At 39.9% G+C, this 17,141-nt stretch overlaps 1 protein-coding gene across 10 annotated transcripts in view; it reads left to right on the top strand.

Moving 5' to 3' along the window:
* Nucleotides 1–282: 282 nt before the first annotated feature.
* Nucleotides 283–17,141, top strand: part of AIG1 (androgen induced 1) — a 247,898-nt gene continuing 231,039 nt past the window's right edge. For 4 of the 10 annotated variants that reach the window (XM_045810097.2, XM_087865543.1, XM_087865540.1 and 1 more), the window contains exon 1: nucleotides 284–540. In XM_045810097.2, the coding sequence (XP_045666053.1) occupies nucleotides 400–540 (141 nt within the window). In that variant the 5' untranslated portion in view covers nucleotides 284–399. Of the gene's footprint in view, nucleotides 541–17,141 lie in introns of all 10 variants that reach the window. The other 6 variants (XM_087865542.1, XM_045810100.2, XM_087865539.1 and 3 more) reach the window with 5 other exon arrangements.

Below are 17,141 nucleotides of genomic sequence, written 5' to 3' on the forward strand. Positions count from 1 at the left end.
CCACCCGCCGCGGCTCCACAGCGCGCCGCGCGCTTCCCCAGCCCGGTCGCACTCGGAGGCCGCCCACCCACAGAACGCCTAGGGGGCGCCCCGGCCGGCTCTCCCGGGGCCCCGCGAACGCAGGAGCAGAATGACGGAGATGACGAAAGAGCTGACGCCACGCCGCCCGGCCGCGGCCGCCGCTAGGGCCCGCCAACGCCGCCCCGCCCGCGCAGGTCGCCGGGCGCTCGCGGTCGCGGGTCCCGGGGGGCGCGCCCGCCGCAGACCCCGCCCCGCCCCGCTCCGCCCCGCCCCGCCCCGCGGCCGGCAGCGCCAGGGTTCCCCCGGCGCCCGCCCCCGCGCGCCCTGCGCCTCCAGCCCTCCCTCCTCGCCTTCCAGCCTGCCAGGCCTTTCGCGAACATGGCGCTTGTCCCGTGCCAGGTGCTGCGGGTGGCGATCCTGCTGTCCTACTGCTCTATCCTGTGCAACTACAAGGCCATCGAAATGCCCTCGCATCAGACCTACGGCGGGAGCTGGAAATTCCTGACGTTCATTGATCTGGTAAGGCCTTCCGCTCCTCTCCCCCGTCCGCCCTGCACCCCGAGTCGGTGTGGGTGGGTGGGTGGGTGCGCGGGCACCTGCGCGCGCGCCTGCAGCCTCCACCGGTGTCCTCGCCTCTTCCTCAGTGGTTGCGTCTAAAGGCCTCGCTGCCGCCGTAGTGGCTCCTCTGAACCACCCGTTTCATGGTAGCTGGGGCACGAGTGGAGGTGGGCACAGCCAGGTGGTGGGCTCTTTGGAGGGGAACACAGACCTGCTTCTGAGAGGTGACACGGAAAGAGTCTCAACTTAACAAATGGATCAGACGACCTTGATCGTGCGTGGCCTCAGACCCGTTCGTCCTCAACGTGCTTTCCAGAGCATCCACCGTGGGATCAAGTTGCAGCAACTGAAGGAAACTGGGTATTGTTGAATTACTTGGAGCTTCCTCTGAAAGGACCAAAATCCTCGTAAAGAAGAGAAAGCGCCTAATAAAGTTGTCTCCTTTGCATCTCTTTTCTTGCCCCCATTGTCAGTAATTTACTTCTAACCTTTCTCCCAGAAACATTAGGGGAGAGGTTTTCAAAATGCATTTCCAGTATGTCTTTACACTCCTTATATTTCCACCTAAGAGTTCTCAATAGTTTGCATAAGCAGCTCTGTTGGCACAACAGGATAGCCTTGGTAGTTGCAGTTGTTTTTGTTTTTTAAGAAAAGCTTATCTACTTCCGGCACTAACAAAGGTCAGAGTATCAGAACATGAGCATAAGGCCCAATGATGAGATGGGTGAAATCTAGGAGTTTAAGGGGGAAAGGTGACTAATTTAGACTGGGTGAAACACACACTCGACGATGACCAAATATGGGTAGAGGGTTAGAACAAATCAAGGAGTTCCAAGGATTAGAGAAAATGTGGAAGCAAATCCTGGGACACCAGAACTGCCCATCCAAGGATTATACACAAGGTTGGCTGCATCAGCAAGATTACAATCTCTAATTGTTGACCCTCCGTTTTGATGAAGACGACATGCTTTGTGTGTTAAGATACTTCCAAAGGCTTAGGATCCCTCAAAGAAATGCAGTCAGAGGTGCTTTTGTTTAGAGACCCCACTTTATATTTGTTTCATGTTAGATACTTTCAAAGAAGAACTTAAGTGCTTTTTCTCAGCAGTTTCCAAACTATGTACGTGCCTTTGGGCTCCAAGACTTCCCAGGGCATAGAGGGTTTCAAAGGTTTCAGTTTTCAGATCCTCAACTTCCATCTCTTTCTTGAAACCGATCTGCCTCTGAGCACGGCTAATGCCTGCCAGTTCTTCCTCCTTCTTCCTCATGACAAGGCTCTGTGCTGCATTTATCTGTTACTTTTAGCATTCGGAATACAGATTGTCACCAAGACTATCTTCCCGTTTGACTGAAAAAATGAAGTCAGACTTGTTTTGACAGAAAGTCTAATTGGGTTGATAGGCTTGTCGATGAGAATGGGCTCTGCCAATTATGGGATAGAGCAGACATTTTCCATAGATTGAGTGAAAGCTGCAGCCCTGAGGTTCTGATAAATATGTATCAGAACATTCGAAATCATGTTCCTTTTTCAAGTGTTTAAACTTATGTTAAAAATGTTTAGATGTTATTTAAAAGTATGTGCATAGATTTTCGAAATTCTTTTAGGGGCTATGCAAATAAAATTCCTCTTGTATCACTCACTACCTTATCCCATTCCTAATCAGCCCTCACTTAGAGCTGGCCCACTCCAGTGTCACCAAGGAGCAGGGCTGAGCTGAATGAAGTATTGTTGGAGACCTACCGGGGCCACGGGAGCTATGAATAGTCCTCAGAAGCCCCTTTGTATTAGGTACAGTTTGGGGGGAGCAAGGGTGGGGGTCAGCAGGCGAGAGTGGTAGAAATTGAGGGTATCCGTTAACCCGTGAGCGATGACTAGTTCTCACATTGGCATTGCTTACTGTGTGTTAAAAAACAAGGCTCTCTTGGGGCACCTGGGTGGCTCAGTCATTAAGCGTCTGCCTTTGGCTCAGGGCGTGATCCCAGGGTCCTGGGATCGAGCCCTGCATCGGGCTCCATGCTCAGCTGGGAGCCTGCTTCTTCCTCTCCCACTCCACTCCCACCGCTTGTGTTCCCTCTCTCGCTGGCTGTCTCTCTCTCTCTGTCAAATAAATAAATAAAATCTTTAAAATTAAAAAAAAAAGCCAAGGCTCTCAAGAAACAATATACTTCTCATTACCTTTGTATGACATGATACCACAGTAGAGCCAATTTGACTCTATGGAAACTGCCATACAGTTTCTGTTTTCGCATTTGATGACTGCACATGCCTGTTTTAAATATTTAATCACCACAAATGCACTTTTGTCTACTAGAATTCAGGCCATAAGTTCAAACTTGATTTGGTTTGTTTCATATTTGGATTCAGTTTGTGCAGGGCCTTCAGCCAGTTATCCAGACTTTTTACTTTCTGTGACTTCTGATTGAAATGTAATAATTATCTTTAATCAAGAGTTCCTGTGAGAAAGTATGTCTAGACTAAATTCATCAAAACAGTCATGCAAAGTGTTATTCTTTTAATTGTTAGAGATTTAGAGTCTTTAGAGCTTATGCACTGTAAGGTTGTTGAGACAGTGACCTGCGCAATCCTTAGTAATGGCATGAAAAAATTAGGCTACTATAATTTACCTATTTGACTTTTCCTTTTTTTCCATGTTTAAAACAAACTATGAACTTTATTACTTAGTCCCTTGGACAGTTGTAATGATTCTAAGCTACTTAGAGTGGTTTTGGAAGAGGGTTTAGCTTCTAAAACTTTAATGAGAAGGCCCTTTTTCTAGCCAACTTGGATTGCAGAGTCAGGACATTATCCTGATGGCCACAGTCTGATTCCATGTTCCACCACATCCATTTACCAGAATGTAAGTCAGGAGTCTCAGGCTAGATGTGTCTGGGAGCAGATGGGTTCTGTGGCAGTGGCCATTCCAGCTATATCCTTATCTTTCATTGAGTGTTAGAGTCATCCCAATAGCATCAGAGCTCGTGGTTAAAAACTGAAACACAAGTTTTTGCTATCAGTAATCTTACACTGTTCTTCCCCAAGAACTTCTTTCCCTGGCACTGAGAAACTGTAAGAGGGCTAAAGTGTTTCAAAAATTCACGTTAGTAAATAAAAATGGAGCACTGTCTTGGTATGGTAGGCAGACTAATGACCCCTCAAAGATGGCTAATCCCTAGAACCTATGAGTATGTTAGGTTACATGGCAAAGGAAATTAAGGTTGCTAGTCTGCTGACCTTAAAATAGGGAGGTTATCCCAGATTATCCATGTGGCCCAATGTAGTCACAAAGGTTCTTAAAATGGAAGGAGGCAGAAGGGAAGTGTCAGTTGGAAGAAGATGTGACTGTGGACGAAAGTCACAGGGAGACACAACATTGCTGTGTTGGAAGGTGGAGGAAGGGGCCGAGAGCCAAGGAATGTGGGAGGTGTGTAGAAGCCAGAAAGAACAGAAAATAAATTCTTCTCTAGAGCCTTGAGAAGAAACCAAATCCTGCTGACACCTTGATTTTAGCCCAGTGAGACCCATTTTGGACTTCTGAACTCCAGAACCATAAAACAATAAATTTGTGCTGTTTAAGCCACTGACTTTATGGTAATTTCTTATAGCAGCAATAGAAAATTAGTACACTTGGTTTTAAATCCTCTGACCCGGAAAAAAACTTAAATGTTGTCTTACTTATGCAGTGACTCAGCTAGTGCTTTATGTATATTAGATAACTGGTTAATTTTAGCATTAGCTTTAACCAAAATATAGGTTTTTGCCTACTGCATCCATGAAACTATGCAGAGGAGACATGACAATGGGCACTATGAGAATCTATAAAAACTGAACGACATCGGAAAATCTAGGTCTTTTCTTTACTGTGAAGTATTTTAGAATCTATCGTTATGCAGCAGGCCATGTCGGGAGAAGGAATACTCTCTTAACTAGAAATAAGCTAGAAAGCCAGAAAATGTAAATGAACTAATGTTTTCCTTAGCCAGTATCACAGCTGATGAATTTTCTTGAATTGATGCAAATTCATTCACTTATTTGCTGATTAAAGGGTAATTCCCCAAGTTATATAGTAATTGCTCCCAAAGATAGTAAAAATGAAGAATCAGAATAAAACCAGAATAAACACATTAAAAGAAAAAGGCAGTTGTATGTTGAGGCCTCCAAGTAGTGCTGGAGTGTAATAGGTGTTTAGTAAACATTTGAATAAATGGAAACTTTCCAAATATTCAGTGCGTTTTCCTGTCCTATTTCCTCCTGACACATTCAGAATAATAGAGATTTTTGAAACATACCAACCCAAATTTTCTTTAGATGTATATGGTACAATGTCTAACATATGAGTCAGAATCAACTTCTTTGAAAAACATGAACTGGACATTTGTTATATAAAAAATTAAATTAATACTGATATTGAATTTAAGACCTTTTGATTTTTAAAGATTGATAACAGAAATAGGCTATGCCATTTTCTCTAATTCGTAGTGTTCACCATTGTGAGGGTTCTAGTGTCTTCAGGCTCACCATATTCATTGCTTCTCTTGTGCTGACTTTTCCTTCCTGCATGGGCAGAGCACTGTTTAGACCCCACCTCCTCTGAGTGTGGTCTGAGGGCCAGTAAGAGTGACCTTATCTGGGAGCCTGTTAGAAATGTGGAACCTCGGGCCCCACTCCAGACCTTCTGAACAGAGTCAATGCTTTCAGCAAGACCATTACATGACTGCTTGGCATGTTCTGGTTTGGCGAATGCTGCCCTAGGCCACACTGGTTTTGTTCTGTAACTTAACATGGAATAGCTTGTAGGAAGCAGCCTCAATATTAATTCTGCCCACTATATTTAAAGTGTATCTAAGCATATTTTGAAACATATTTAAGGTGACTTTCACTGTGGCATAATTAAAAACATGTTGTAAAAAATTACAACTTTGAAATAAAAGAGACAAATTTGTATTAGGCACTAGGGAGAGGTTATTTATTGCAATTGAAAAATAAATTTAGCTAATCTTCAGGGCAACCAAGGCAAAAAAAGAACATGTATTTGATTGCATTGTCCTTAGCATTGAAATAAAGGAAGCGTAGCAAATTATCAGGAAAAATAGAGTGGGTCTTTCCAGGAACTGACTTTCCAAGGTTATTTATCATGTAAAGGATTGTCATGTAAAGGACATTGGGTAGCATCGTAGATAATGCCTTTGATTGATTTTTAGCAGAATATATAGAAATATTCTTAAAACTGATGTTTCTTACATCGTGATTTTTATGAAAGCCAAAAACATGGTCTTACATTTTGACTGGGTGAAGGCATTTTTGTAGAGGCTTAAAGTAATTTAATCTAGGTATTTATTTTTGTTATCTAAATCCTTATTGCAAAAGAATTTTAAAAAATCACAGAGGGAGCAGGATAAATAAGGGCTCAGATGTTGAAAAGCTTGGGGTGTTCAAAGAGCAGGAAATGGTCAAGTATACCTGGGGGATACATTTTTTTGCTTTTAGACATGCTAAGAATTTTTGACATTTAAAAAAATGTTAAAAAGAATAAATTGCATAAGTATACTAACTAAAGCATTTAAGTTTGTCTTATATTTACTTATGTACTTGTAATAAAATATTCTTGACTCTAGTTCATGGCTTAATTTTAAATAGGAAATAAAATATCTTGAGAAGAGATTCTGTGTATCGTTATGTAACTATGGTACTTCGTTTTGCCAGTCAAAACCACAGAGTGCCATGTAAAGGCCAGTAGTTCATTGAGTACTCTGAACAAAATTAGGTGGGTTTTTTGTTTGTTTATTTGTTTTGTTTTGTTTGGATATCCTACAAAGAGGGTGAAATGGCACATTTTTTTTTTCAGTAGAATTAGACTTGACCCTAAAATGTGCACATAAACTTTAAGGATGAAATAATGCTTTTTTTTAACCCAAGGGAAGAATTTTGAGTATAACACTTCACATAGAATCCTCTTCACCCTCTTTGAAAATGTTTCTTTTGGATTAGACATAAAATAGGGGCCTGGTTTTGTCAGAGTGGGGGAAATAGTTGATGATATAATCACCAATTCCCTTTCTTAGTTGCAAATGTTATTGAAATTACAGAAAGTCATCTGACCACTAGTTGAGGTCACTTTTTTCCCATCCCCGCCATCCTCCATGTCTGGTATAACATTTAGAAAAATTGGTAGCTGCTCTTGAGGGTTTTCATTTGTTTCTCTGTGTTCCCCTGAAATGTCATATGTTTCTGTGGAAGTGTGAACAATAGTACAATTTTCCATATTGAATCAGATGTTCCTGTGATCCAAGCATATTTGGAAAAATCTTACTGCTTCAGATTCCATAACAACATAGCTTTCTTTTGTGTCTGGCCGCCTGTGGCTAGACAGTTAAAGGGCCCATTTCTCACCTGCAGGGTAGTCCTGCGAGGTATAGTGAGCACAGAGAACTCTTTGGACGTGAAAGACCCCTTGATGGGATCCATTGTGGAGAGGAGCAAGATCTGGAAGGTAGTTTGATAAGCTAGATCAAGATATGCTGATCAAGAATAACCAGATAAATTGCTTGAATTTACAAAGTGGCAAGAATTACTATCATTCTGAAGCTTGAGAAAATGAAATGTGTTCATTTACAGGGCTTTGGAAGCATGGAATTCTAAAAGGTCAGTTAGACAATGGTCTAGCCCCTTTGTATTGACTTACATTTAGACCTGTCAGACTGTTATAATTTAAAATTTTAATATCAAAAACAATACATAGAATTATAGAAAATTTGTGCAATTCAGAAAGCCATAGGGAAGAAATTATATTCCATTTTAATGATCCCTGATTTTCTGTGCCTCTTAGTATTTTAGTGCTTCAAGAGATGGTATTTATTTATTTATTTTTATTTTTAAAAAGATTTTTAAAAAGTCAGATGCCTAACTGACTGAGTCCCCCAGCTACCCCAAGGTGGTATTTATTTCAGAGCTTTGTACATACACAGAAACATACATAGAGAATCAGACTGCAGATATATATGTATATATGTGTATGCACACATATATAGTCAAATTTCACAAAAAATTACACTGTTTACAAAAAATTACTTTTAAATTATAGGGAAAAATATTTACCACTCAGAGATACCAATGTTAGAATTTTGGTATTTACCTTTTAGCCATATACTTTCCTTTAAAACAGAAGTTCAGTGTATACATATGGTTTGTATACATTTATTTTTTGAATTCATATACACCAAAATTCACTTTTTTGTGTACAGTTCAATGATTTTTGACAGATGCATAGAATCATGTAGCCACCACCACAATCACATAAAAATATTCTTTAATGCTGACCCCTTCTAGTCAAATCCTTCCCTGGGACCACAGATTTGTTCCCTATTCCTATAGTTTTACCTTTCCCGAAAATATATATAAGGCAAACCATATGTAGCCTTTGAGTCTGGCACTTTTCATTTAGCACAATACATTTTAGATTCCTCCATGTTGAGTATATTGATGGTTTGTTCCGTCAATATTTTGCTGTTGAGTAGTAGTCCATGGTATTGATGTACCGCTTTGTCAATCCATTCATAAGTTGAAGCGCATTTGAGTTTTTTCTAGTCTGAGGAGATTATGAAAAAAGCTGCTATAAGCATTTTACATACAAGTTTTTGTATGAACATGAGTTTTCTTTTTCTTTTTTTGAGCAGGTACCCAGGAGTGGAATGGTTTGGTTATACGGCAAGTGTATGTTTGGCTATTTTCCAGAGTAGATCTGCCACGTTGCATTGCCATTAGCAATTCATGAGAGTTCCAGTTGCTCTGTGTCCTCATTAGTGTGTAGCGTGGTCAATCTTTCTTCTATTTTAATGATTCTAGCCCTTGTGTTTGGTTTTTTGGGTTTTTTTGGTTTTCTTTTGTTAACGAAGATTTTACGTATTTATTTGAGAGAGAGAGGGCACAAGGTGGGGAAGGGGCAGAGGGAGAGACAGAAGCAGACTCCCTGCTGATTAGGGGGGGGCCCGACGTGGGGCTCCATCCCAGGCAGAACCCTGGGATCATGACCCGAGCCAAAGGCAGATGCTTAACCCATGGGGCCACCCTGGTGCCCCAGATTTCAGCCCTTTTATAGTGGTATCACACTGCAGTTCTAATTTGCATTTTCCTCATGACTGATGATGTTAAGCATCTTTTATTAAGTCTTTTTATATCATATGTGTATCGTCTTCAAAATGTCTGTTCAAATCTTTTGCTCATTAAAAAAAATAGGTTGTTTTCTTATTGTTAAGATTTGGGAGTTTTTGTATTTGCCAAATAGAAGTTCTCTGCCAAATATGTGATTTGTAAACATTTTTTCCCTGTCTGTGAGGTATCTTACATTTTAATAGTAGTGCCTTTTGCAGAGCTGAAGTTTATCATTTTTTTAAAAAGATTTTATTTATTTATTTGACAGAGAGAGACACAGCCGGCGAGAGAGGGAACACAAGCAGGGGGAGTGGGAGGGGAAGAAGCAGGCTCGATGTGGGGCTTGATCCCAGAACGCCGGGATCACGCCCTGAGCCAAAGGCAGACCTTTAACGACTGAGCCACCCAGGCAACCCCGTGAAGTTTATCATTTTGATGACATCCAATTAATTAATTTTTTCTTTCATGGAATTTGCTTTTGATGTTTATCTAAGAACTTTTTACTTAACCCAAGCTCATAAGGAGTTTCTCCTCTATTCCCTTCTAGAAGTTTCATAGTTTAAGATTTTACATTTAGGCCTATGATCTACCTGGACTCTTTTTTGGATATGGTGTGAGCTAAGTGTTGAGTTGGGTTGCCCCCCCCCCCCCGCCTTTTTTTGCAAATGGATGTTCATTGTTCCAGGACCATTTCTTGAAAAAGCTGTCCTTTCACCATTGAATTGCCTTTGCACCTTTGTCAGAAATCAATTTGACTACATTGTGGGTCTATTTCTGCTGTATGTGTTTGTTCACAAGTACCACACTGTATTGATTATGGCGGCCTTATTGTAAGTCTTGAAAGCAGGTAGTGTGTGAGTCCTCCAACTTTGTTCTTCTTCAAAATTTGTTGAGGCAATTCCAATTACTTCGTGGAATACTCTCACCGCAAGGACCCCGCATGGAGCCCTTTTATGGCCACACTCACTTTCTCCCTCTACCCCATCCCCAACCCCTGGCAACCATTAATTTATTCCATCTTTCTATGATTTTGTCATTTCAGGAATCTTATATAAATGAAATGATGTGCATATGATTTTTTAGAATTGGCTTTTTTCACTCAGACTAATTCTCTGGAGATTCACCCAAGTTGTTACATGTGTCAATAGTTTGTTCCTTTTTATTGCTGAGTAGTATTTCATGGTATGAGGGTATCACAGTTCAACTAGTCACCCATTAAAGGACATCTGAAGTGTTTCCAGTTTTGAGCTATTATGAATAAAGCTGCTATGAACATTCATGTGCAGGTTTTTGTGTGAACATAAGTTTTCATTTCTCTGGCATAAATATTCAAGAAGGCAGTTGCTGGGTTGTATGGTGCTTGCAAACTTAGTTTTCAAAGAAACTGCTCAGGACAACAGAGTGGCTGTACCATTTTTCATTTCACACTAGCAGTGTGTGAGCAATACAGTTTCTCCTCATTCTTGCCAGTTATTTGATGATATTCTTTATTTTAGTCATTTTGATTGGTATGTAGTGATATCTTATTGTGGTTATAATTTGCATTTCTCAAATAGGTAATAATGTTGCACATTTTTTCATGTGCTTACTTGCCATGTGTATATCCTCCTCAGTGAAACAGATAGTGTTTTTTTTTATTAGTTTATAGTATTTATTTAGAGATGCTAAACTCACTTATTCATTGTAAGAGTTTTGCTGTAGAGTCCATGGGAATTTCTTTCTTTTCTTCTATGTAGGCAGTTTATGTTGTCTGATAATAGAGACAGTTTTCTTTTTTGTTTTCCAGTCTTCATAGCTTTTATTTCTTTTTCATGTTTTATTACATTGGTTAAGACTTCTAGTACAATATCGGACAGAAGTTGTGAGAGTTGATAACCTTTCCTTATTTCTTTTTCAGGAAGAAAATAGTCTTTTACAATTAATTATGATGTTAACTATAAATCGTGTTGCAAATACTCTTTATCAGTTTGAGTATATTTCCTTCTACTCCTAGTTTGCTGAGAGTTTCCTTTTTTCAGCTCCTCTCTGTCCATGATTTCTCCCATTACTCTCCAATTCTCATATGCTCCTTTTCTTGGTTCCTCTGGCCAGAAAGATGGAATCCTTTCAGAGTTTTAGCCTCCCATACTGTCATGTAGTCCTACACAGTTGGGGCTGCCTTCACAGTGATGCAGCAAGGGAAAAAAAAAAACCATACTCCCCCACCCCCAACTCTTCATACAAGAGCGCTTCCTTTTTCCCAGTTCCTCTAGCTAGAGAGATGGGTTTTCCTTGGGATTCTAAATACTTGTACTATTGCCAGTGCAGCTCTGTAACTGAGAGGGAATGAAAGGGGGGAAAAGCTGGGGTGGGGGAAGGTCTCCCTCACAATCTCTAGCATGTGGGAATCTTTTTCCCAGTGTTCTGGCTAGAAGAAAGTATTTGTCCTGGAATTTTGGCTGTCAGTGCTCGCTGTACAACTACAAGACTCAGCTTGCCCTCAGGTCAAATCTAGGCAAAAAAGGAAAATTAAAATCTACATATCTCTCCCCTTGTGGATCCTTATTCAAGTTTTTACAGTAGTTTCCAATCCACATGCTATGTGTACTTTTCGAAGTCCTCATATAGCTGCTTTTTTATTCTTTTCAGAGTTTTTAGTTCTAAGTAGTGAGAGTGATAGGCTATAGTCAGTTTTCACCATCTTGGCTGACACCAGAAGTAGCTTATGTATAGTTTTAATACCTGTTCTTATTCCAGCTAACATATTTTGTAAACATTTACCTCCGCCATTATACATTCTTCCATGATATTTTTAATGACTGCATATTCCTTAATTTGTATGTGTGTATTGATTGTCTCTGAACCTGTGAATAGATAAATCTTTATACACGTTTGTGATTATTTTCTTCGGATAAATTCTTAGAGGCAGAATTCTATACTAAAGTCTTCAAAAGATTATCTTAACTTTATTTATTTATTTATTTAAAGATTATTTATTTATTTATTTCACAGAGCTAGAGACAGCCAGCGAGAGAGGGAACACAGGCAGGGGGAGTGGGAGAGGAAAAAGCAGGCTTCCAGCAGAGAAGCCTGATATGGGGCTCGATCCCAGAATGCCGGGATCACGCCCTGGGCCGAAGGCAGACGCTTAACGACTGAGCCACCCAAGCGCCTCTATCTTGACTTTAAATCGATTTACACACTCTCCCATATTTGGAGTACTCATTTCTCTATATTCTAGCTTAATACTATGAATAGAAAAATACTTCCACTGATCACTCAAGGTCCTTAAATTTCACGGTGTCCTGTCCAGGAGATGCCCTGCAGATATTTCCTCACATATCTCATAAATGTAAGTGACTAGGTGTCTTTGACTCCAGGCTTACAAAAACCAATGGTATTAGACATAATTCGTTTGGGCTCATAAATATTTGAGCCAAGCATAAATCTTCAGTTGCCCAGAGCATCCCAATTAGAGTGGACCTGACGTGGCTAAAGTGAGCAAGAATAATTTTCTGTGCACAATAATCCTGGGTTTGGTTGTACATTCCATTCGTCTTGCACTGAGATTGTACTTTAGCTGAGTCATGAGTGATTTGCAAGATCCAGTTTGAAAAGCCAACATCAGGAGTCTGAAGAAAGTGTATTTGCTGTAACATTACACATCCTTTTCTTTGTAATCGTACTGATACATCTTTGCTATTTTAAAAAAGACACATGAGTGATACAAATGCATATAGAATGTGGAAATATCCTCTTCTAACATATGAAGGCCTGTGTTCTAGGCCAGAACGGATCACTTCTGTGTCAGCCTCGGTCTCATCCAAGAAAGAGAAAGATGGCACTTAAATTGGGTAGTCTGAGTGAGTTTAGTGAAGGAATGATTTATGAGGGTGGACAGGGTATAGGCAAGTCACAAGCTACAATACAAAACTTGTAGGCTAGTAACAGGGGGCAGGCGACCACTGCTAGGCCTGAGCAGGGACTTTTGGTGCCCATGCAGCACGTGGGGACCCTTCAGGAACTGAATAAGCGAGACAAATACCCCACGTTTCCTTTTCTTCTTCTGTCTGATTTCCTGCCAGTACTTCTCATTGTTTAAACCCTGTAAGAAGTCATAGGGTCAGAAAGCCTCTTCATGCAGTGCATAAAGATCCACCAAAGGATCTTTATATAGGAAGAATTACTGAATTTAAATCTCCTACCACAAATGTATTCAGAAGTCTCTGGCTAATTTGCAATTATTTGTATATGATGAAAGAACATTTATGTTTCACAAGTTATTTATTTATAGTTGAATATGTGGAATGATATTTCTTAACATGTACCTTTTAGTAAAATATGCTTTCAATTTATTGGAGAATTACATGCAACACGTTATATACCTATAACATAGAGGCTTTACAGTGTAAGAGGTGAGCACTTAGGTTCAGGATTCAGATGGAATTTGAATCCCAGCCTTTCCATCTACCAGCTGTCTGATTCTGGGTAAATTTATTATCTTCTCTAAAGCCTAATTTTTTTTTTCATTTGTTAAATGGGAATAATAATAGTATCTATCACATATATCTGTGAGGATTAAATGAGATAATCATATAATCCAATGCCTGGCATGTATCAAATACTTAATAAGGGTTATCTGTCATTATTATAATTGTTACATGTATACCTATAGTCAGAAACAAGAACCATGATTTAAGAGGACTCTGGTCATTTTAGGATGAAAGTAATTGTGTCACTAAGTATAGCGTTCAGAAAGGATAGAGAGTTCAATGATTAAGTACACAGGCTCTGCAGTAAAATCTCTGCTTTGTGACTTCGTTTCTTCATCTGAAAGTTGGGGATGACAGAAATACATTTGTGTGTGTGTGTGTGTACTGATCATATATATATATATATATATATATATATATATATATATATATGGAAAGGATGAACATTCACAGTAATGTCAAAAGCTTAGAATTTATAGCCAGATTTATTCTCCAGAATCTGAGAGAACAGTCCATGAAATCCAGGACTAGTGAAATTGTTTTCAAATATGTAATTGATAGCCCCCCATATCTGCTCGTCTGAAAGCTGAGATGATGTCAGGGCACCTAGGTGGGTCACTCAGTTGAGCATCTGATTTCGGCTCTGGTCATGATTTCGGGATTGCAAGATTGAGCCCTTCCCTGGGCTCCATGCTCAGTGGAGTCAGCCAGAGATTCTCTCCCTCTCCCTCTGAGCCTTCCCTGGCTTGCATATGCACGTGCTTGCACTCTCTCTAAAATAAATAAATACATTGTAAAAACAACAAAATGAAACAGATGATGGTTCTGAAGCTCTTTTCTTATTTCTGATTCAGGGATAAAGTATCTGGAAAGACATTTTTGTTCCAAGAGGTAGATCTGGAAGGCAGCCGAAGTGTTGTCTGACTGGTTTTTGTAAGACCCAGAAAACAAGAGGGCAGGAAGGAAGTAGGAAGAAGACTAACAGAAGCGCATTGCATTCTGGGAGATGTCTTATACACAAACAAAGTGTTGGAGCGTCTTGCTAAGAAGAGACCTGTTAGTAGTGGTGTACTCTGGGATTTAGTTTCTTTTTTCATGTGCTCCATTACTTCAGTGTGACAGAGAACCAACCTGTAAGTCGGGGGAAATGCCTTCTCAATAGAGTGGAGTTATTTACATGGAAGCTTACAAAATTCTACATAGACCTAATAAGACCAAATATTTCATAGCAGAGATATACTTTGAGAACATGATAATGTTTTACAACCGGTAACTGAAAGTACAACGCTGAGCAGTGTTGGTTTTTGCTGCTTCCGTTGCAATTTACATGGATGAATATAAATTATTATGCCTAAACTAGCTAAGTTATCTTTTCTAAACCATTAGAATGCTTTTATCATTAGTCAATCTCAAAGGTCAATTCCAGTTTCATTTAGGCCTATCTTGAATGAGAATGACTAAGATATTTTAAAGACCCCATCCAGTCAGACTGCTCCCCTCTTTGCTCTTAAATTGTGATTTCAATTAACACAGCATTAAAAAGAAGAAGGGCTTTGTGTTATTGTCACTGTAAATAAGACTTAAGCTTGATACCTCACAATATCAATTTCCTCGGATTAAGATTTCATTTATGTTTACGCTACCGTAGTGCTGTGCTGATATGGCGAATCCATACTATATGACGATAACTGAGAAGCAGTTTTCTTAATGACTTCTATATCTTTGAAAAAATAAGTTCGAAAAAGAAAAAAGATATCTTTCAATCAAAACATGGGTCTTTATCAAATGTAAGTTAGAAGTAAATAGGAACGTATCATAGATACTGTAATACAATTGGCAATTGCTTTATTTCTACTTTACATTTTTACTGGAGGGCAACCTAGCATTATAATTTAAAATGAACATTTTCTAATAATATTTAAACTTTTTCCATAGATTAACACCAGTTAAACTCATAATTTGACTGTACTAAACATATCTGAGCCAATTCGTGTTTGCCACAGAAAGCCATTATGATGTGACCTAATTTGACATTTAAAAAATTGCCATTAGTGATCTTTGGCACAAATAGAAAGGGAGCAGCACTGTAGCAAAGGATCTAAATCACAAAGGAAAAGTACGTTTTTTTTTCCTGGAAGAATGCCTGTCAGATGTAACCTTCCTTGCTTTTTTGCTGAAATGGGGCTTGCTGTGCTATTTTGTAGCGGGAGAATTTCTCAAACGCTCTACTGCAGCACCTTTCCTAGTCCTATGTCCCCTCATTTTTTTTTAGCGTAGGTTCTGTGATCTGATATTATAAGCACACTCTTGCAAATCATCAAGTACAGTATCCCTTTTTGCCTTCAATCTTATTTATCTAGAATATATGTAATTCTGATTAAACCCAACCGCTTGCCTATTTATGCTTGTACCTGAGCACCTGAGTGTATTTAAGAAAAATCACGGAAGCATGATGTTTGGTCCTGCTTGATATTTCCGACCACGAACATCAAGGGGACCCTCGGTACTGCCCAACAGTGTACTACATCCCCCTAGTCATTTGAATCTTCTGTTCTCACAGTGCCTCTTGCACCTGTTTTCCTCTGTCTTCAAACCTTGGGCATTCCCTCCCGGATCCTCTCTCTTAGATCTCTTCCTCTCTCAGAGAAAAATCTTCCTATTGGCCAAAGAGCATAATGAACTTGCGACTTGTTTCAATAAGAAAGCACAAGCAGAAGAAACTTCTAGGGCACCTGGGAGGCTCCATCTTAAGCATCTGCCTTTGGCTCAGGTCATGCTCCAGGGTCCTGGGATCGATGAGCCCCCATCATATCGGGCTCCCTGCTCCACGGGGAGCCTGCTTCTCCCTCTGCCTGCCGCTCCCCCTGCTTGTTCTCTCTCTCTTTGTGTGTCAAATAAATAAATAAAATCTTAAAAAAAAAAAAGAATAAAAAAGTTCTACACTCTCCCATCATCAGGTTTGCCAATCCATCCTTATGGAAACTATATTCCACGCTCCCTCCCGTTACAACGGATGAACTGTCTATGTCTGAGGACAGTTCTTCCTCCTGCGCCCTGCACTTCACAACCTCTTGCCTACTTGAGCATTCCCTCTCTGAGATTCTCTGCCTCTCTCTCCTGTAGGACACAATTTTCCATTTTGACTGCTTCATTCCCATCAATCTACAAACATACTGTGTTATCTCTCAACAGACACACAACAAAATAAAATTTATCTCGGTCTTGAATCTTTCAGTGCCACCTTTTTTCTCTTGTTCCGTTTTCAGCAAAGTTCCTTGAAAGGACTGCCCACACTTCCAGTTTCCACTTCTCTCATTCTCTCTTAAACCCATTCTGCTCTGCTGAAAGAGTTCTAATTAAGGTCATCAGTGGCCACCACACCGACAAACAGAGCAGTCAATTCTGAGTCTTCACTTATTGTAATCTCTCAAGAACATTTGATCCAGTCATACACCTTCTTTTTCTTGAAATGCTTTCTTAAAACTTGGTTTCTGGCAAACATACTCTCCCGACTTTCCTTCTACTTCTCTGTTTCTTCTTAGTCTCCTTTGCTGGTTTCTCTTCCTTTTTTTTAATCTTTCAATGTTGAATGCTCCAGAAATCAGTCCTGAACCCTCTTCTCTGTATCGTCTATATTCACTTCTTTGGGCATCTCATCAAGCTTTATGGCTTTAAATAAATTCTCTGGGATGATGACGCTCCGTGTTTATATCTTGAGTCCCTGTCTCTCTGGGCTCCATATTCCTATACCCAACTGCTTGCTTTCTGCTCTGTTTAGAGGATTACTATGCATCTCAAACTTGAGTTCAAAAACAATTCTTGGTTTCACCTCCCACCTCCTATTTTACCTCAGTGTTTTCTATCTCAGTAAATGGCACCATCATCTAGGACGGTGGTGTTGAACACACCCAGAGTGCGTTGTTTCTATGGGTTAATTGAATTTT

This window comes from Ursus americanus, chromosome 11 (assembly GCF_024610735.1).
Source record: "Ursus americanus isolate L20-20 chromosome 11, mUrsAme1.1.p, whole genome shotgun sequence".
In the NCBI taxonomy this organism is placed as follows: domain Eukaryota; kingdom Metazoa; phylum Chordata; class Mammalia; order Carnivora; family Ursidae; genus Ursus; species Ursus americanus.